The 22,900-nt window shown below is 45.8% G+C and overlaps 1 protein-coding gene across 2 annotated transcripts in view; it reads right to left on the bottom strand.

Annotated features, from left to right (window-relative positions):
- Positions 1-22,900, bottom strand: part of LOC146813671 (solute carrier family 22 member 7-like) — a 482,730-nt gene that overhangs the window by 344,866 nt on the left and 114,964 nt on the right. For both annotated transcript variants that reach the window (XM_085610167.1, XM_085610168.1), the window contains exon 2: positions 17,404-18,014. In XM_085610167.1, coding sequence (XP_085466293.1) covers positions 17,404-17,997 — 594 coding nt within the window. In that variant the 5' untranslated portion in view covers positions 17,998-18,014. The remainder of the gene's footprint in view (positions 1-17,403; positions 18,015-22,900) is intronic.

Here is a 22,900-nt window from a genome sequence, read left to right as displayed (position 1 = left end):
CTTGCTGTTTGTACTTTGGACTTCTGATTGTCAGATCACTGTTGTAGTTGTTGCCAGCACCAAACAACCCCTGAGGGGTTGCTTACACTACCCTACACCCATCCAGCACAGGCATCACTGGACGTGTGGCCCTGGCAATAAAGGGTGCCGGACGCACGTGCCCGTACCACAAATTATCTCATTGTGTCTGTGTGGTCACAGGTGACTAAGGATATGCACTCTGCGATTGGATGATGACACCCCTCCGTGCCCCCAAAACACAGGCCCAGAGGCAGTACAATGCAGCCCACAAACGCACCAGGGGCATCATGGAACGCACGTTTCAGGTGCCTAGATGTCACAGGTGGACGGCTCCTGTACAGGCCAGACATTGTGTGCAAGATGATCGTTGCATGTTGTGTGTTGCACAACATAAGTGTACACAGCAAGGCACCATGGATACCAGTTCCAGTGGCAACGGACGATGAGGATGAGGCAGGTGGACCACTCCCCACTGCAGCCACAGCAGGAATAGCCCGCAGGGACGACATCATTACAAATTTCTTCTGATGATCACGTCACATTGTGACTGTCCTTGGAAATCATGGGACAGCACAGAATGACCACAGGCACGGAATGTGCAAATAAATGCCTTACATACTTACATTCACCAAGTGCATGTCACTCATCTGTACAGGCACATCACTCAGACAGGTGTGAGTGCGACATGTGTTGATGGCGAGTTTGTGATGTGTTCATGGTTGGTGGGTGTGCACCTCTGCAGTGGAGCTGTTTGGGGTGTCACGTATTTGAACTGCCAGTTCTGTGTGTCACAGTTGGTAGGGTGTCCCACTCTTTGGCATTTCACATGTGTCCAGGGTCATTCCATTTTGGCTGCTATTTGTGGTCTACAGGTGACAACAGGGCTCCTTGTGGGGTCAGTTATGTACCACCATGATGCAGGGATGCCCCCTGTGAATCAAATCCCACAATATGTGCAACATGTACATAAGCGGGAGTCACTGTCCCTACATTCGTCCACGCTGACATGATTGATTGCTCATGGTCATGACACGTCTGTGTGCAGGAGGGGTTGCTTGTCCCTCTGCAATGCGGTGGGGAGATGCGGTTTCACTGTGTGTTCCATGCATGTGTCTGCATTGGCGCAGTTTACATTCAGACTGCGTGTCAATGTACATTGTGACTGTGAGGAGATGCCTATGTGATGCGGGACGATGGTCATTTGTTCTACGTCACGGATGTGGGGGTGTGCTCGTACATTGTCATCTCACCGTTTTTTTGCTCTGCTTTTTGTTGCGTTTTCCCGCATGAGGCATGGGAATTGCAGGTCTGTCACTAGATTTCACTGGTTTTTGTATCGCTATTGACATCATCGCAGCTTTTTTGCGTTGGTGTTTCGCATTTTTGTGGCGTCGCATTGACCTTATCGTGGACCTTTGACACGTTGTCATGGGCCTATCGCATGGTGCCGCCGGCTTGGGAATACCACGTTAACATGGTCTTGTTTTCCCATGCTGGACTGCGATGTGAAGAGCTGTGTTATGCTACTTTTGCAGTAGTTATCACACGTTCTTGAGAATATACCCCATGGTGTTGCTATTCATTTTTCCAAGAAAATTCCTTTTAAAGTTTTACTTAAGTATTCTGATAGTAATGGTAGATACTTGTATCTTAAAGTTTTAACTGAAAGTATAATTTTTCATTGGTTAATATCCATTATCATGTCTATTAAAACCGGATCGGCCTTGGACCCCTGCCCCTCTTCAGTGCTCTCCAATGTGATAGATATAACTGCTCCAGTTCTTACTCATGTCTGTAATACAATCTTTAGTTCTGGGTCGTACCCAGACTCCTTAAAAAACACACTGATTAAACCCCTGCTTAAGAAATCCAACTTAAATAAGGAGGAACTGAAGAATTACAGACCTATAGCAAGCCTCCCTTTCTTAGCTAAGGTGACGGAGAAAGCCATGAACCAACAGCTTTCAGAGTACATAGAAGAACATCAGTTACTGGATGACACACAGTTTGGCTTTCGAAAGTATCACGGAACGGAAACCGCCCTCATTAAGGCAGCGGACGACATCAGAATTGTCCGTGACCATGGAGGGACAGCACTACTTGTATTGTTGGACCTCTGTTGCTTTCGACACGGTCGACCATAAGATCTTAGTGGGCCGTGTCGGAAGGATGGGGATTCTTCACACTGCGAAAGACCTGCTTTCCTCCTTTTTGGCCGACAGAACGCAAGTGGTTACACTGGGGCCATATCAATCGGCCAAGCGTTCACTTCCGTGTGGGGTTCCTCAAGGCTCCTCCCTCAGTCCGACACTTTTTAATATCTATGTGTCGGACCTTGCAGCTGTGATCAAAGCATTCGGGATGAGCCTAACCTCATATGCTGATGATACGCAACTGGTGTTTGCCATTAAAGGCGACGGACCGGAGGTGGCAGAGCGCTTTAAAAATGGAATGGTGGCAATCGGAGAGTGGATGACAGGTAACGGTCTGAAACTTAACTCCGATAAAACGGAGGTGGTCATTTTTGGCTCTCTTTCCCCAATCTGGCCTGTATCCTGGTGGCCACCAGCCTTTGGTACTCCCCCCAGCCCGACCCTCAAGGTCAGGAATCTGGGAGTAATTTTTGACGATCACCTTAATTTCATGGCACACGCAAACAAAGTAGCAGCCACAGCCCATCATAAACTCAGAATGATAAGGAAAATCATTCCTTTTCTACCAGACACTGCCGCTAAAACACTGGTCAGCTCTCTAGTACTTTCATCATTAGATTACTGCAACTCACTTTTCTTGAATGCCCAAGCCAGGGTAACAAAAAGACTGCAGACAATACAAAATGCAGCAGCACGTCTCCTGTCCAGAACATCTAAGTTTGCACCCATCGCTGACACCATAAGAACATTTCACTGGTTGACTATCCAAAACAGGATTAAGTTCAAATCACTTTGTATAGTCTATAAGGCGCTTCACGATCAAGGACCACGCCCCCTTAAGGACAAGATTATACCTTACAGACCGGCTAGACAGCTTCGTTCTACAACTCTGAACCATCTAGTGGTCCCTCGCTCCAAAACACTGTCTTGGGGTGATCGTCGGTTTCTAGTCGCAGCTCCGAAGATATGGAACACTCTACCTCAACATATTAGAACTTGCCCCTCACTTTTACAGTTCCGGAAGAAACTGAAAACTTGGCTGTTTAACCAGTGATTGTACCCATGTTCTCCCGATGTTAGCCATACCTCAGGGATAGACAGCTGCTAAGGTCTAGCGCCGAGACGCCTACGGGTATTCGTTCGCGCTTAACAAATGTCAGAAATAAATAAATAAAATATCCTTATCACCACAGCAGATGGTCCCATCTTCTGGAAAGACTTAACCACTGCAATTCTTAAACTAGTTAATGTTCCAATGATAGTTGGTGGCGACTTTAATCTTATTCAGGATCTTTCACTAGGCTGCCTTTCTACAGCTAAGTTTCATCCCTCTAAATTCCTTCCAGAGACCAATAGAATTAAATTATCAGGTGCCATTTTTCATTATTTCTTGGTTTACCTCGAAGGAGATACATCTCACATTATCATATGGGATGCTTTTAAAGCCACCATAAAGGATGCACATTTCAGAAGTCTAAACTAGTAAAAGCCATATCCAAACATGAAAGTCTATATATTTCCTCTACTAATCTTAAATATGAAACACATTCGCGGAAACTGAGATATGAGTACAATTAATTATTAAGTAAAATCATTATCAATTATCAAATTATAATGCAAAAATTCAAATCTCAGACTGATAGCTCGGGAGATTATTTGCGAATTATTTGTACTTCAACAATGATAAGAGACAAATTCACACTATACATCCTGTTAGAAATTAGGTTTCTGGTTGACTGGGTGTGAGCACTGGTCAAGCAGCAACCACAACCCTAGTCAGAGTAAGGCACAAGCAAACCGCAAATTAACCTTTGCTCAACCCCCTGGTAGCTTGGCACAGAGCAGCGGGTTTAACTTAGAGGCAATGTGTAAAGTATTTGAACAACACTTCAAACAGTAAAACAGTGAAAACAACACACAAGAAGATCCCACACCAGGTTAGAAATATAGAGCTTAATGCCATAACTAAATAAAGACCAAAACTAAAGAATCCAATCTGTAGAACAGGAGAGATATTGAATTTTAAAGTTTTAGATCAAAATAGAGCCAAAAAGCACAAAGTGCCAACTGAGGATATCTGGTTGCGCTGGCCCAAGGCAAAGTCACAAGTTCAGGCCGACTGTGATGGAGCGCAGGCTGACTACAGGGACCCAGTCAGGCCAGCTGAACACAGTTCTTTAAATCATGGTTGCGGATCCCACAACTTGTATGGGTTGGTGGTCGTTTTCAGGGTTATGCTATGTTATGTTAATTTAATTTCTTAAGTGCAATGGTTACCCGAGGGTGTCCTGGCGCTTATTACTGCCTTCTGATTGACGAGGTGTATAATGACCTATGAAGTGAAAGGACAGGTTTTAAGTCCCTTCCTGAATGCCAAGAGCTCTGTGGTGTTCCTGAGGTGGAAAGGAAGCTCATTCCAGGCCCTGGCGGCGGATGTGATGAAACTCTGCCCCTCCCCCTACCCCAATTGGCTTTTTTGAATGGGGGTACGACCACCCCTGTTGCTCCGGTGGAGCGGAGGACTCTTCTGGGGATGTACCATTTGAAATACCATTTCAGGTGGTCCGGGCCTATTCCGTGGAGAGCTTTGAAGACCGTGCATAGGGTTTTGAATTGAATCCGCTGTTTAACTGGGAGCCAGTGTAGCTGTTTTATTCCTTTTTTGATCGAGATAAACTTTGGTGTCCCAGTCAGTAGTCTGGCTGCTGCATTTTGCACGAGTTGAAGCCTGTTCAGGTGTTTCTTTTGGATGTTTCAGTATAGACTATTACAGTAGTCCACACGCGATAGGATTAACGATGTTATCACTACCTTATGGCTGTCTGCCGGTAAGAATGACATTATTTTCCTTATCATTCTAAGAAGGTGGAAGCTGACCGAAACAACCGCATTTACTTGGTCTCCAAATGTAAGTTTATTGTCAACTATGACTCCTAGGTTTTTCGCTTTCCTAGTTGGCTCCGGGAGCGTCCCTAATTCTTCTGGCCACCAGTCTGGCATCCAAAAGTTGGCATTATTGCCAAAAAGGAGGACACCCTTTTCAGCCTTTTGTCCAGGCTGAAGTGACATCACTATTTGCTGTCATATGCATAGGGTGTCAGCTGGAATCCCAAAAAATCAGATCACTGCAGCCAAAGGTGTCACATGGACATTAAAAATTGTCGGACAAAGGGAGGAGCCCTGTTGTACTCCACACGGTAGGGAGAAAGGTTTTGAGCGAGCTTTATCAAGGTCCACGATTTGGCTCCTTCCCGTAAGGAAGGATTTTAGGAGTTTCCTGGCCTTGCCTTGTATCCCGCCTTCTGATAAACAGCTCATCAGAACTTCATGGTGGACCGTATCAAAGGCAGCGGAGAGGTCCAGCATGGTTAGTGCTGCGTTACCTCCTTGGTCCAGAGCTTCCTCAGTGGATTTTATCAGGGCCTATTCTGTGCTGCTGGTTGGAGGGTCGGGGTCGTTTTTAGTGCTGGGGGGTCGGGGTAGTTTTCAGGGCTGTGGGAGTCGGGTAGTTTTTTGGACTGGGGGTGTCGGATAGTTTTTAGGGCATGGGGTTGGGGTAGTTTTTAGGGACAGTGGGGGGGTCGGTGGTGTATGTAAAGGGGCAGGGGGAGGGGCATGGGTAGTCAGTGTTGTTTTTAGGGCTTAGGGGCAGGCAGGGTAGTTTTTAGGGCAAAGGGGGGGTCGGTCATTTTTTAAAATTTGGGGTTAGGGTTTTAGGCCTAAGGGCAGTGGAAGGGGTAGGGGTTGTTTTAGGGACACTGCAGGAGGTGGGAAGGGGTCGGAAGAGGATTTTGGGCATCAGGACGGGGGGACAGGTAAGTGGTATGTAGCTTAGGGCGGCATGAGGGGGAACGCAGGAGTGGCGAGCTTAGCCCTGCATACCCCTTTACCATTCATGCCTTTACCACCAAATTCTGTGGTGAAGGCATGTGTGGTAAAGGAATGCGTGGTTAAGATGCATTTGTGGTTCAGGCTGCGTGGTAGAGGCACACGTGGTTTAACCATGTGTGCCTCTATCATACAACCAGAGTGTGCCATGCCCACAACCACTGTCTGTGGCATAGGTAAGTTACCCCTGTACCAGGCTTCACAGCCCTAAGGCAAGGTGCACTATACCCCAGGTGAGGGCACAGCTGCATGAGCAGTATGCCCCTACAGTGTCTGTGCTATTCAGAGAAATGGTAAATAAAGGGAAGTCATAAGGAATATATGGTCTGGGAGTTTGTCATTACGAACTCCACAGCTCCATGATGGATTTACTGCAGACGAAGAAGTTTGGTATCAAACTCCTCAGCATAATAAACTCACACTGATGTCAGTGTGGGATTTATTGTAAAATGCACTCAGAGGGCATCTTAGAGATGCCCCCTGAAAAATGACCATCTTCCTCGTGTCCAGCTGACTGGTCTGCAACAGCCTGCCTCACAGAGACATGTTTCTGACCCCTGGGGTTGGAGCCCTTGTGCTCTCGTGGGTCAGGGACAAAGGCTGCCTGGGGTGGAGGTGCTTCACACCTACCCCCAAGCAGGAAGAGCATTCAGGGCGGTGAACCTCAAAGGCTTCCTGCCCTTTGATGTGCTAGCCGGGGCCTCTTCAGATAGTGGAGATACCCCCTTCCCTGACCAGGCCTCACTTTTGACAGCAAGGGTGGTGGGGAAATTAGAAGTCAGGAGAGGTGTGTCCCATCTCTGCCAGGACCACCCCTAAGGTGCCCCGGACCAAGGTGATCCCTCCTTAGGAAATCCTGAATGGAAGGGTTTTAGCCAGTCAGGTTAGTAGATGCCCCCTCCCCAAAGGGAGGGGACATTGAAAGTGTCTAGTCACCCTTAAGGCAAGTAGCCCATTGGCTACTATCTGCCAGCACCTGTAACACCCCTAAATTCAGTATTTAGGGGCACCCCTGAACCTTGATCCTCAGATTCCTGGTGACCTAAAGAAGAAGAAGGGCCAAAGAGCAGTGCCACAGTGAAGACTCCTGATGACAACTGACTTGGCCCCAGCCCTACTGGCCTATCGGCACCCTTGAAGAAACTTGCTCCCAAAAAGTGACTGGTCCTGGAGGCCCAGTGACCTCCACAACCCTGGGAGGACTGCTTGCCTTCTCCAAAGATCAAGAACAACAGAGGGCAGCAGCCCTGTCCACAAAGAAACCAACATCAAGGACTCCCTTGCCTCCTGGAACTGTGAGCCCTGCCCACTCTGCACCAGACGCTCACCGCCCGAGTCTAGGTGGCCCACCGGTCCAGTGAAGTCTCCCCAGCAATCCTAACCTCAAAACCATCTGTGGCTGATCTCGCCTGGAGTCCATGAAGACATGTGCAGCCTCATCACGAAGGATCCTCTGGACCGCGACCGGCTCCGGTGAAGATTTTCCAACGGCTAAAGGCATCCTTGCATCCTCGCATCCTCACCCCCCCAGCCTTGGGAAGCCCAGTTGATGGTGCCACGGCATCCACTTTCATCTCAACTTACCTGCCCAGTTGTTGGTCACCTTCGTCCAGCCTCCTGGAGCCTGCAGCCTCTTTATGACACTGAGTTCCCCTATTCAATTGCATTGGGCTCATAACGCTGTCTTTGCACCCAGCTGCCCCTGTGCCGCTGGTGGTGTATGCTTGGTGCTGCCTTGTGGCCCCCGTGCTTGCTTTACCCTCCGGGGCCTGTGCCCTGAAACCTCGGGTACCTACCTGCAAACAGCACCTCTTGTGGGTGTCCCCAGTCTCCATTGACTAACATTGGGCCCAGTGACCTCTGCACCCGGCCGCCCCAGTGCCGCTGGTGGTGCAGTACCTACCTTGGTCTGACCCTAGCCCAGTATTAGTCTAAACCCATGAAGACTGTACGTGTAAGTCGAGTACTTACCTGCAACTGCATAGAACTGTTTCCCTTCCATAGGATTGCATTGCGCTCTCTGCTTATTATACTAAGGACCTCGTTACGATTTTGGACACCGTTGCGGATTGCGAACCAACTGACTTCAGGTCAGCGGTCCCGACCTGATCATTTGGATGCGACAGCACACAGGGAGGTCAGAAACATCCTTTTTTCCATGGGAGCTTGTGCGGTGGGCGGAAAATGCCTGCAGCATAAGCTCCCAGAGAAAAATCGATATTTGACTGTCTTTACAAAACAATACTTACTGCATTTGAAAAGCATTGCTATTCATAAAACACTTCACTGCATCTGAGTTCCTCTCGATTCTAAAATAAAATAACAAAGTAATAACTTTTTTATACAACACAATTGGTCTTGGATTCAGTCTTTGAGTGTGTTTGTAATAATTTATTGCCTGAGTGTGTACAACAAATGCCTAACACAACCCTTTAATAAGCCTAACTGCTCGACCACACGACCAAAAATAGAGCTTTTAGTAATATCTACCTGAGCCTCTGTGCACACTATACCTTACTTTGGTATACTATATACAGAGCCAGCTTCCTACAATTGTGGATCAGTGGGGGTCTACGACTTTGGCTGGACCACTATGACAATATGTAAACACACGACTATATCTCCAAAAATTGCTTTTTAGATTCAATGTTTTTTTGAATTGGCAACATTTTAAAAGTCTTATTAAGGCCTTAGTCCTTTTAGTGTTTAAAAAGTTACCTTAGTTAGGGGTAAAATACTCAGACGTTTTTTAGCCTCTTAAAAAGTCCCCAACTATTAGTAACATAATGGAAGGTGCAGATGATATGGTTGTGGAACTCAACCTGACCCTTTACCTCCATCTTAGTGGGAAGGAGCTTAGGGCCCTCTGCAAACTTGAAAAAATAAAATCTGGTTCCAATCCCACTAAGGTTAAGCTCCAGGAGCTCTTGACAGAATATGCTAAGGAGCACCCTTTTGAAGAGGATGACTGCCCTGAAGAAGGATAGAGAAGTGATGGGGAGGACAATTCCCATCCACCTCACCTACATAGAGAAGATGTGGCCCCTGTCCCCATCTTCCCAAAATTAGTAGTTGGAGTACCTAAATCTTACAGAGGTGGGACAGGCACCCCAAGGGAGGGACATTGAGGACAGCTTCAATGAGGGAGCCATCCTTTTTGTAATGTTGACTAAAAGACTAGCGTTGGAGGATAGACTTCTGGCTCTGGATAAAGAAAGAGCAGAATTGGTTCTAGCACCCATCCAGATGGCAGCAATTTAATACCTAGGGAGAGAGAGAATTATTATGACCCTAAAATCCCCAATGAGATTGTACCCAAATATGAGGACGGTGATGATATTAGCAAATGGTTCACAGCCTTCGAGAGGGCCTGTGGAATGAGAAAATGGAATAAGTCACACTAGGGAGCATTGCTTTGGGAAATGTTCACTGGTAGCTGCAGGGATAGACTCCTGACCCTTACTGTGGCATGTGCTGAGCCCTATGACCTCATGAAGGGTACCCTGATTGAGTGCTTTGGACTCATCATTAAGGAATAGAATTAGATTCAGTGGGGATGACAAAACCTCGAGTCAGTCTTGGGTTGACTTCATAGACTACTCAGTGAAAACACTAGATGGCTGGTTAACTGGAAGGGAAGTGCATTACTATGTTGGGCTTTATGATCTCATGACCAAATGACACTGATTATTTGCAAATAGACCCAGTCCATATACCGGTGAACAGTAATGCTGTGCTGCCTCGCATACCTCAATACAAGATAACAAAGATAGGTGAGCAAGGACTAAAAGAGGTTATACTGGATTATTGGATAAGGGGAAACATGAGGTGTATCTGGAAATGTATGTAACAGTCCTATTTTACCTGTGGTGAAACGAGATGATGGTACAGAAAAAAATAAATATTGTATGGTAGTTGATTTACAGGCAATTAACAAAATAGTTCAGCCCCAGTATCCAGTGGTCCCAGATATTACTGCAATGTTTTTTTCTTCTATCCCAGCTAATGCTAAACGGTTTACAATAATAGATCTCAAAAACACGTTTTTCAGCACTCCCGTTCATAAAGATAGCCAATATTTGTTTGGCTTCAGTTGTCAAGGTAAATCTTGTTTTTTTTCGTGCACCACAAGGGTTTACAGAAAGTCAGAGCATTTATAGTCAAGCCCCTAGTTAACTGTATACTGCCATCAGGAACAACATTATTACAGTATGTAGACGATCTATTAATAACAGTGGAACGTGAAGAGGATTGCAAGTACTGTCTTTTTTGGCTTTACACAAACATAAGGTTTCTCTATCAAAATTGCAATATTGTCAAGAGGAGGTCACCTGCTTAGGTCACCTCCTGTCAAAAGGGGGAGAAGACTGTCACCGGATCGCATTAAGGTAATTCAAAACATACCTCAACCTACCACACAAAAACGATGTATGTGCTTTGTTAACCATGGTCTAATTCTGTTGACAATGGATTCAAACTTTTTCCTAGATAGTAAAGCCTTTACTGTATTTGACACAAAGACATATCTGACCCAGTTCCATGGAATGCTGAACTTCAACATAGCTTTATCACCCTGAAAGAAGCTCTTTGTAATGCATCTGCTTTGGGTACCCCTGATTATACTAAATGCTTTGCTTTATTTTTGCATGGAAAAGATGGCTGTGCTTTGGCTGCACTAACACAAAAACTAGGAGAGAGGAATCAACCATGTGCCTATTCTTTCACAACATTGGATCCGGTAGCAAAAGGCCTGCCGAACTGCCTCGGAATATTGCTGAGACGGCAGCTGCATTAAAGCAGGCAGATTCAATTATTTTGTGGCATGAGGTTACAGTATGTGTACCTCATTATGTTCACATCATATTGAATAAAACAAAAACACAACATTTAACTGATGCCAGATTGATGCAATATGAACTGACACTGATGGCCCCAAATGTCACCCTGGAACGATGTAACACAATAAACCCAGCTTCTCGGATGCGTCTTCCTTTGGAACAGGATGAAGTACAACATGACTCTGTGATTGTTTTAATGAAACTGAGAGAAAGAGTCGAGTTAACTTGGTGGATGAACCAATGCCAATTGTTGATGGTACTTTGTAGATGGCTCCTGTCTAAAGAAACTGGGTGGGTCTATCTCAGCCACCTATGCGATTGCCACCAATTATACGGTAGTTGAGACATGTAGAATAGAACAGACATCAGCACAGGCTGCAGAGTTGATAGCCTTAATTAGAGCGTGTGAACTGTCAGAAGGGTTAAAGGTAAAAATATCCACCGATAGCCAGTACGCATTTGGCGTGGCCCATAATTTTGTCCGCTTATGGGCCGAGAGAGGATTTATTACCTCTAATGGAGCTAAGATACAGCATGGACATCTCATTTCTAGGCTTTTGAATGCTATCACTCTCCCGAAAAAATTAAGATGAGCTATCATTAAATGCGGTGTGCACAAAAAAGTAATAGATAAGGTGGGACAAGGAAATGTTTTTTGCAAATGAGATAACACAAAATACAGCTGTGGCATAACAGTCACTGATGAATGTGGTAGTGATGACTGATGATGGAGGAGAGGTGTATGACCCTTATTCAGAAGTAAAGGAAGTACAACATTTGGCAGATGAGGAAGAAAAGAAAACATGGCAGGAAAAAGGATATGTTTTTGACCAACGCTTTGAGGCATTGATGGAACGTCCAAATGGGAATAGATGGATTCTACGAGACAGTTTTGTTTTGCCTGTGGTCCAAATGGTAAATGGACCAGCGCATATTGGAGCAGATGGTATAGTAAGCATAATTTCAAGAATATTAAAAAACAATACGGTCAGAAAGGTGGCTATAAATTTTGTAAAAATTGTATCATTTGTGCCAGGCATACTGTGGGAAAAGGAATTGCAGTGCCAATAGGTCATTTCCACATGCCGGAGTAGCCCTTTGAATGCATGCAGATGGATTTTATCCAAATGTCTCCAAGCAATGTGAAGCGTTATGTGCTGGTTGTGATATGCAGTTTTAGCAATTGGTTTGTTGAATTTCCTTTATAAGACAATACAGCTTTGAGTACGGCAAAGGTACTGTTGAAGGAATATCTCCCAAGGTTTGGCTTGTCCCAGAGCATTTGGAGCGACAATGGAGTACATTTTTCAAATAAAATAATGGATTTGGTGTGTAAAGGTTTAGGTATAAGGCAGAAATTCTATTCAGTTTATCGTCCTACAGCTGCAGGATTGATTGAGAGGTGTAACGGAACACTGAAGAACAAGATGTAAAAAATATGTCCATCTAGTGAACTGAGTTGGGTGGATGCCTTGCCCTTAGCCTTGTTCTCTATGAGAACGATGATAACAACAAAGAATAAATTATCGTCCTATGAATTAGGGATGAGTATGCCGGCCAATGTCTATGGGTTTGCATCTCCCTCAAAATTGTGGGATATGCCATATCCTGTATTGCTGGATTATTGTAAAGAACTGACTAACAAACTATCTGAAATACACCAACAGGTCAGAGACACTTGGTCACCACCCCTGGAAGGAGAAGTGCATGGCATCAAGCCTGGGGACCGGGTGCTGACAGGGACCTTCTTGAGAAAAAAACTGTTTGCAACCCCAGTGGAAAGGCCCCGTCTAGGTTTTTTCTGACAACCCAGACTGCAGTACGGTGTGAGGGACAGAAGAATTGGGTTAATCTCTCTCATGTTAAATAGGCACCACCACTCTTGCAGGAACAGTTTTTGGAAGGAGATGGTTTGAGTCCCAAGAGAGTGTCCGTTACTGGACCAACAGACAATGCACCTACTGCACTACGCTACAATCTGCATCCGAAATTACTGAAAGATTAGATAGGAAAGTGCTTAGGACAGAACAAGCACCAACTGCCAGGTGCTCACGAGTGCCATCTTTAAGAGACTAACTTTTGCAGTGAAGTTAGTAAAATAAGGAGACTGTAGACTATGGTTCGCTTGGAGATGCATCCCTTTGGCCGACCAGTCACTAATGTTGATCTAGAGAAAGAAAACACGCTAGGAACTACTGTTGATGAAAGATTGAAGAGGAAAAAGAAATTGGTAGTTGTTTTTATATTGTTATCTGTATTGTGAGATTTGCCTTGTCCTGGTACGTTGATGTTTAGTACCCAGTACATGTGATAATGGATAAGACCACTTCTGCACCTACTATGCACCAGTTAGAACATCAACACCATTTTTCTGAATATTATGATAATGGCTCACACCTACTACAAACAAATGAATATCTCATAAAAATGTTGGGTACGTATGAAACTTCAAGCAGATACTGCAACAGGTATGCCCTTTATGTCTCTGTCATTAGCTTATAATAACTCCTGTTTTATCCTTTTCCGGACAGTAATGCAGTGGTACATTGCAGACGGAATAGATTTCATGCATGATTTTAGGGATAACATTATGGTCCCCACATCCTGTACTATTAGGGGAAAGAATTCACCTTATTATAACCTTTTTAATAATTCCTTTATGTCTTATCGATATGTGGAATTCCTAACTAAAATGAATACCACTGTTCTGTCTACTGATCCAGCCATTTTCCTTCCCACCGTCTCTCTAGGTAACCATATCACCTGGGGAAATATGTCTGCAATCTAATGGCTCCCTGTCTATAGGTGATAGTATTTGAAATGTACATTTCTCAATGGTTAGGGTCTCACACATTCATTGTGCTATCCCACCAGGTGAAGGTATTTATTTTATATGTGGTTCCAAGGCTTACCAATGGCTGCCACCAGGGTGGGGGGATCCTGCTATTTGGCATTCGCTCTTCCTCACATTCAGGCCATACCCTCTGACCTTGGATTTGCCAAATTACAAACTTCTTTTGGTCATCACAAATAGAACAGCTTGAATATTTTCCTAGTAGATCAAAACGATACAGCTTGGCAACCGGTTTATGAATTTGGATTAGGAATACTACCTATACTAGGGATAGCTATGGATTTCTCTTGAATTAGGACATTGGGATGGTATTGGTGACCACAATAAAAGAAACAATGTTGGCCTTGGATAATTAACAGCTGAAATGACTGCTATGTGTTCTGTGGTTTTACAAAACCGCATTGGTCCTTGATATGCTACTAGCAGAACGCGGAGGGGTATGTAGGGTTTTCATACCGATTGTTGCATTTTATTACAGACAATTCCAAAAACATAAATCAGGCTGTTGAGACCATGTATAAAATAGCCGAACAGGTACATGTGTTTGGCAGTAAATATATTTCCTCCCTTTCTAATCGTATTGCGTTGTTTTTTACTAGTTGGGGCTGGAAAGTATTGATGTTAGCAGTTGTAATAGGGAGTGTAGGGTTAGGATGATTCCTGTGTATACAATGCTTGCCATTATGTCATGGTATGTTGGCATCCATTTACGGTCCTTCTCCAGCATCTATACATCAGTCAAATGCAGCAATGGTCCAACAAGAGGAAGTTTTTATGTTAATGCAAATAGATGAAAAATTACTATCCAGCGAATAATTGTTAACATTACAACTAAGTGCTTATTGATATTTTGGGTTTGATGATACTGAAGTGTTCAGAACTAATGTGTATGGGTCAATTGTGCAAAACGTATGATTTTGAACATCAGTTCTTCCATTTTGTATTTTTCCGACATGTTGAATCGTGAACTTTGGCGCCTTTCTGTTTGTTTCTGGTCAGCAAAAACAAGACTCGTTTTTGTGTCATCTTGGCACACCTGGTGTTGACATACCTGCTCTTTGCCTGTCTGAGGCTTATCTGTGATCCACTTGTAATGTTTGCACTTGTTTGTTCGATTGTATTTTAATGTTTGGGACAGAACAAGCAATGTCCTTACTATCTAATCAGGGATTGATTAATCTGTAAATGTTTTGCACATCCTCAGCCTGTTCAACGTGTATAAATAATCTTGCCGATCTTTGTACGTTGTCCACTCTTTTCATAGCCGTCCTAGCACTGTGAATACATGCACTCACGCATTTATAATAAATACAAGATACTTTGGCAGGCCTCCGACTACTGGCCTCTTTGTTTGTAGGGTGGAGAAGAAATAAGTTTGTTTCTCACAATGCGCAGAAAGGGCAGCAGAGGGGAGGACACTGTTTGGCCCCCGGTCTTTCCAGAGAAGAGATTGCTGTAGGTAGCAAGACCACCGCACCAATGCACAAACATGTACGCTCCTGCCTCCATTCTCGGTCCCAGGGCGGCCCTTAACATTTTTGGGGCCTCCTTCTTAAAATGACAAATGGACCCCAGACATGGAATTACAGTGCAGCGACGCTCATCTCAATCAAGCGGGGGAAGGGGATGAGTACCATGGGAGGGGGAAAATGCCAGCATAGACACCCCTTGCCAGGAAATCTGGAATAGCGAGATCAATAGGTACAAATGATTGCCGGGGAAGGGACAACCCCTAATTTTACAGAAACCTATGTTGTACTCTTTATGTTTCAGAGGCAAATGACACATACCATTGGGCAGCAAAGAGAATTGCAGCATGCTAATGCATATACTGGACCTGGAATGGGGCACCTCCACATTGATGGATTACTCCTGGCAAAGTGGGGATCTTGCCTACACCCAGCTAGTCCCCGGATTGCGTTGCCTCTTCACCCTCATACACTCCCCCCACCCCTGTTATCCCTGGAGAAGATCTGTCTGAGTTGTCTCAACATCCATTACAGAAGAAAACAACTCATTTGCATCAGGCTCGAAGGAGAAGAACTGCTGAGTATTTTATCCGGACTCAGCACAAGGACATTCCAGAAGAATTTAGGCTGTTCACCGAGGCTTAGGCAAACGCCAGAGGGTCAATGCCCTTTTAAACCATGCACCCAAACGGACCACCCTCTGGTTCCAAATAACCAGATGGGAGATAATGAAGATGATTAACAAAACTGAGCTTTGCCTATACTCTTTCAAGGAGGAATTGAGAGCCATCCGCCTCGTGGTGTTGCAACAGTAGGACGTGTTGGACTTAATTGCCGCTATAGAGGGTGGGGTGTGTGCCAAGGTTGGTGCTTCTTGTTGTACTTTTATTCCCAAGAACTGCACCGTCTGCAAGCCGACATCAAGAAGGAGGGATGTGCCCCCGAGCAGGACTGGTTGCATAGTATCTTTTCTTGGATCGCCCTATGGGTGTCCAAACTATTCATGTCATTGATACCAACTCTCCTTGCTGTACTTCTGTAAAGTGGTTTCCTACAAGTAGGGGTTTCTTGCTGTAAAAAAGCCATCCTCAAATTAGGTAGTATGCACATGGCGCAGGAAAAAGTAGCAGACACTACACACACACACACACACACTTTCTAATAGCATAACTGTCATAACATATGAAGAGGACAGAGTAGTTGATGAATCAGCTAAAGGGAGGAATGTTGGAATGGGTGATTATGATGTCAATGATTGCCGTGATGTGTGCAGGCCCGACAACGGCAATACCAATAAATGCAATATCAACGTATGCCATAATCTGTGCCTGCAAGACCATGCCAGTCCCCGTCAATGCAATGTTAATGTATGTCATAACCTGTACCTGCACAGTAGCCCAGACACCAGCAATGACGAGATCAATGTATGTCATAATCCATGCTTACTGTTACTAGTAATAAAGATGTCGATGTACGTTATGACCTCAGCAAACTCAACTGTGTCAATACCAGTAACGTCATGCAAAATGTTAAGGAAGTCGATTAAAATGGTACCAGTGAGTGCCATATTATTTTTAGTTCGACTGAACTTGCATCATCGCTGTCAGATTCACCAAAGGTTACCTCCCCATCAACCCCAGGTCAGAGACATATGTGGTTAGGCAAGTTCTACGACCCACATCTATCGAATGTCAGGTCACAGGTAGCTTCTCTCTTAACCTAAAGACAAACCCTCACCCAGGGGAAACCCTAATCAATCCCAGAGATAGATAGTTGCACCACAAACAGGTCTGAGGAAATTGGCCCCAATAGAACCAGTTTGGCCAAGGGCTTGCATTCCCCAAAATATCACAAAGCTAGATACCACATGTAGATAGAAACACTCAACCAAACAGGACACCGCATGCACACCACACGTAGTGATCACGTGCTCCTCATGCCAGAGATCGGGACACATACACACTTGCCGACACTAGCACTCCACGAGGTCGAGTGCCATTTGTGTCCTTATCAGATACGGCATTAGTTGATTTATGACTGAGATGCTTTTTTGGAATGTAGAAAATTCCACCCATTACAATTCATTGATTGTTCACAATTTGTAATCAATGGCTTTTTTCCTACGTTCCCACCACCCAACCTGGTTATATAACAACAGTTGGCATCCAGTCAGCTCTTACCTGGGTGGCTGTCGTAGATGTGAACTGGGAGTGGTCGTAGGTCCACCCATGCTGGCAGCCCTGCAGGGAGGAGGAGTTGGGTGGTCCCCAGGTGGAGCTGTTGGGTGGTATCCAGGTGGAGTCTTTGGGTGGTCCCCAGGTGGAGTCTTTGGGTGGTCCCCAGGTGGAGTCATTGGGTGGTCTCCAGGTGGAGTTCATGTGCGGTACCCAGGTGGAGTCGCTGGGTGGTCCCCAGGAGGAGGTGTTGGGTGGTCCCCACGTGGAGGTGTTGGGTGGTCCCCCTGTGTAGTCCTTGAGTATTCTCCAGGTGAAGTTCTCCAGCAGGTGCCACTGGGGCTCTCTGTACATCTTGCAGGAGCTGAAGGTCCCATCAGGCTCCCTGGGGATGCTAATGAGGAGCAGCTCCTCCTCTGTGAGGTTCCCAAACTCACCCTGATCAGAGAGGGCACAGTGGTGGGGAGGCACCGCCGCCAGGAAGTTGATCACCAAAAAGTGTAGGGGAAGGGTGATCCGGGGAATGCCTATGAGGACCAAAATGAGGACCTGGAACCTTCCAAAGCCCCCAGCCTCGAGGAGGAGATCTTCCAACTTCATCCCAAGGAGCACATTCGCTGCAAGGAAGAAGAAGGGAAAGGTGAAAGTGGGAAAAGTTTATCCCAAACAGCACTTCCATTGTTGGACAGAAGGTAGGAGGAAGAAATGTGTCTATGGGAGCAAAAGGTGAAATGTCACAGACAGAGAAGAGAGGCTGCTGATCCTGGGTGTAGATCAATCAATAATGTGGGAGAGTGTGGTGTAAAGGTTTCCCAACAAGCAACAAAGTGTACCCAACTAAAAAGAATGGGGTGGGCTGGGGCCACAAGAGGTGATAATAAACACAGTATAAGATTTCAGTATCTGAAAAAGAAAGGCCAGTCAGAGTAGGGCCTCAGTGAGAGAGCCTGACTATGAGGTCTACTCTAGTCCAGTTCCCCCTCGTAGCAATGTAGGGTACAAAGGCCCTAGAGGTGGGCGAGCCAGAGAATTAATAGGGAGGGCCGAGTCAGAGCCCCGGTAAGCTTTTGTCAAGCTTCACGACCCTCTGCGTGAGCCGAGCTCTCAAACTATTTAGCATGTAATCATACAACAAACATCTTGTAAAAATACAATAACAGTTCTACAAAATTCAAAAATGTGTATTTCTTTAACACGCGGAAGCGTTTCACTTTAGTACATGTGATTATATCACTGGTATCGAAAGGTGTTTATTAAAAGTGATAGCTTTTAAACATTTCTGCACCCTCCCCCTTGAGAACAAGGCCATTGGTGAACTGAGGGGCACGTCACCTGTCGTGGCTAGGCCATGTTATGTGGAATAGATTCTTAGATGGAGCCACATTAAAGTCAAAAAAGTCAAACAGAAGACCATTTCGCACAGCACACATGATAAACTTGAGTAGATGAAGTTGTTTTTGTGTGCCTTTTAAAAAAAAGCTCAGTGAAATAAAATATTTGCCAAGGATCACACAATCTTCTGAAGCAGGGAACCCGATACTGAGCCCAGGTTTTCTAGTTCCACATTGTAGAGTTCAGCCACTAAAAGGGCATCTCTTTCTCTTGCCCGTTTCGATCAAAGGTTACAGCTTTGCCTATAATTCTTGAGGTGTGAGGTGGAGCGTGGGTGGCAGACAGAAGCCACCTGGAAGCTCGGCTCGCGTTGGGCTCGAGGGTCCAAGGGGACCTTGAGCTGAGTCAGAGTCCATCCTCAGGATCGAGCCTGCCTGGAGCTGTCAGTGCCCCCCCCCCCCCCCACCTCTAAGACGCCCAGGAGGAGAGGCCAGCAGGAGCCCACACTTCACATCAACAGAGCAGACGTAGACCTGGTAGCCCAAAATTCATATCCTGGCTTGTTCAAAAATACATACCTTTCGGGAGCTTGCGCTCCGCTCATAAGAACCACCTAATCATTCCTTCATCCAAACGGAAATGACTAGGCGGATGTAGGTTTGCAGTATTGGCCCCCAGCTTCTGGAATACTCTTCCCTTGGACATCAGAACCTGCACTGAATTCTCTAGAGTCAGGAGGCTTCTCAAGACTTGGTTACATATCCAAGCTTATACCTAAAACCCAGTAGATGATCAAACACATGGGGCTCTGGCACTATCCTAGGTTAGCGCCAAGAAACCAATCGGTGTATGTGCGCTCTATAAGACATTTAACATAACATAACAGGGCGGGTAGTTTACTAGCCCCAGCCCAGCAGCAGAGGACTCAGGGACCGCAGGCTCAAGCAAACCTGCAAACAGGCGAAAATGTTGCTGAATACCATGCAGTGTGTAAGGACAGAAGACACCGCACACCCTCGCACACTGTGGTGATCCACACATCAAAGCACAGGGACTCCTTGTTTTATCCCTTTTAATTGAAAATGTAAAAATGGTTGATAAATTTACAGATATGAAGAGCATGTGCGTGGATAGGTGTGCCCTGCACTGGTTGCCCTACTGATTTAGCAAACACCGAACCCTCTGGATGGCGTGCAGCTGGTCGACTGCCCCAGGAGCTGTCTCCTCAGCCGCCACCCTGTGACAGGACACCACAGTGTGATCACTTGAAGGGAGACCACGACAGGAAGGGTGGATGGACCCAGGCTGAGATGGGACTCGGACAGTATGCACCGAGTCCACGTCTGCACCCCCACCACCAGCCCCCGTGCAGCAGACGATGGGGGGCTTGTAGGTAGCCATAAAAGGAAGCAAGCAGGTGGGGCAAAGGTTACACAAGGATATCTATCACAAAAGCATTTGCCCCCTGAGCTATCTTAATTAGACTGCATCTGTGAGATCATACATTATATGCAATGCTCTGGTGCAGGTACATTAACCATCCGAGGTATTTTAAGAGACCTGAAAATTGTGACTATTGGTTTGGCCAGTATTTAAGACCAAGTCAGATAAGAAGAAAATTGAAAAATCGTAATGAAAGTCATCACAATCCAACATTTTTCATAAAATAGCAACTACAAGATGTAAACACATCAAAAGATTTTTGAGCTGTCTAGACTATTCAAATATTTGTTAATGCAAACAGAGGGAGAACTGCTATCTTAAAGAAAATGAATGCAGAGGTTTTAAACAAGCTGCATTTTAATTACTAGCCTAACTCACGACCCTTTCAAAAGCTCAGAACACACAGACATGTTCAGTGTATGTCTCCGGAAATGGTGGCAATCCTTTCTATAGATCGGGGATGCCAGCCGGATGCTCACAACCATGGGTAGAACCCGAAGCCTGATGCACCCTTGTGGCACCAACCGACAGGTCATAATGCTTCGGAAACATGAGAGTGCAAGCATCCCTCCCTCACAGAACAGGTTCAGCAGACCACCAGCAGTGAACGCGTCACTCACACAAATGGCACAGCTGAGTGGTAGCAACAGCAGTGCAAGCTTCCCTCTCATGGAACAGATACACCATGTGCATCAGTTGACAAACATCCCTTCTTCACAGAAGTGCTCCACAGCATCCGTCACACAACAGCAACCACTGGGCATCAGCAGTGCAAGCTTCCTTCCTCGGAAGGAACATGTTAGACTTGGCATCTTTTGGCGTGTTTCCCTTGACTTTTTGGTTTCTGACCTCCCGTTTTTGACTCTGTTTTTGCTGGTGTAATGATTCTGCGCACTCTCCTGACTGCTGTCAAGTAGGACAGTGCAAGTGCTCCTGTATAAAATGTGTATGGATTGGTATTTCCATGATTGGCCTATTTGATTTATGTGTCAGTCCTTAGTAAAGTGCACTGCGAGTGCCAGGGCCTACAGCTCAAATGCTGTTGGTGGGCTGCAGCACTGGATTGTGCCACCCACGCAAACAGCCTGTAAAGTGTGTCTTAGGCCTGCCATTGCACAGCCTGGGGCTGCCATATCGACTTGGCAAGTGCACACACTTGCAAGTCCCTAAAGCTTCCCTTTTCTACATGTTAGTCACCCCTAAGGTAGGCCAAAGGTACCCCTGTGGGCAGGGTGCATTGTATGTGAAAGGTAGGACATGCCCTGGTGTGTGTGGCATGTCCTGATAGTGAATTACTGCCTACTTCGTTTTTCACTATTGCAAGGCTACCTGTTCTCCATAGGCCAGAATGGGCAGTTGGATTATTACATCCTATAATCCTAACTGACCCAGGGAACATGGTAGAAATTCGAATTTAGTATGCCTGAACTCAGAATGATAAAATACATCTTTTAGTGAAGTTGGTTTTAACATTCTGAGTTCGAAAATACCACTTTTAGAAAGTAGGTATTATCTTGTCTAACCACCCAAGCCTGCCTCTGCGAGGTCGTGTATTCCTTGTCTGAAGTTTGAGTGATAGGGGCTGGGGGGATTCCAGGACACAGGGTGGGTCAGCACAGGGCTGAATAGCAACATCTACATGTAGATGAGTGGGAGGAGTTGCATCTGGGATTGAATAGGGCTGTGCCTTCCCTCCACAATGCTGGCTCCACCTCCTGTGGTGCATCTGATGTCCCTGGCCTACTCTCTGAAAGGAAGGAAGGAGACTTGTCAAGAAAGTGCTCCAGGACTGACCAGAACTGGTTTGGACCAGGCAAAGGTCCCTCTGCCCCCAGAGGACCAAGAGAAATTGAGACTAAAAAGGGGGACCCAATCCCCAGAATTTTAGATCTCGCTGGAATCAAGAAACCTACCAAGACAAAGAGCTGGAAGAGCTGCTAGGCGTAGTACTGTCCCTTTGCTGTGTTGTTGCTTTGTTGGGTTGGCCTGCAGCTGCTGCATCTGCCTTGGGAAGTGAAAGGACTGGAGTGAACTTTCTCTACTTGTACTGAGTATCTCCAAGGACCTGAACTGAGCTGGCCTCCTGTTAAGAAGTCTCAGGAACTGCAAAGACTTCACCAACCTCTGGGTACCGCTCCTGGAACCGCTGTTTCAGTTGCCACAGAGAAGAGGGAACCGTGACTGTTAGAAATGAGGGGGCTCTGGTTGACGCAGGTGTGAACCCACAACAAGCAGGGACCCTTTACTTCTTGTCAGGGCGAAGGGTGACTCCCCAGAATAACCCCTGCTCACCCTCTAGGTGCGTGGCGCGAGCAGTCTAGGCTAAGTCTCAGGCGTACACGGTTAAGCAAATGCAATTACACATACAGTAAACCCCTTGCATGCACCACAAACGGACACCAATCAGGAAGTATATAAAAATAAGCTTTTATGTAGATTCAGCAGATTCAAATACAAGGCCCAGTAACGTTGAACTGATGGGGCCACAACTCTTGGAAATACGGTAAAGTCTCTTTGTTACGGAAAGTTCTTTAGGCGGGCACAAGTTAACTGTAGGCCTCAGCGCACTCCGTGCTGAGGCGGCGCCCGGGAAGCACACGGCAGATGACAGGGAAATCAGAACGTTGCGGACCCTGGATCCGATGCGAGCTCGCGGTCGAGTTCGTAAGTACAGTACCTTGTTTCTTGACGCAAAGGCGGGTGCGGGATTTCAGCGGCTCTTCGACAG

The sequence above is a fragment of the Triturus cristatus genome, chromosome 6, assembly GCF_964204655.1.
Source record: "Triturus cristatus chromosome 6, aTriCri1.1, whole genome shotgun sequence".
NCBI classification, from domain to species: domain Eukaryota; kingdom Metazoa; phylum Chordata; class Amphibia; order Caudata; family Salamandridae; genus Triturus; species Triturus cristatus.
Note: the sequence above shows the minus strand (reverse complement) of the source record. Positions and strands in the feature narration are given on the sequence as shown.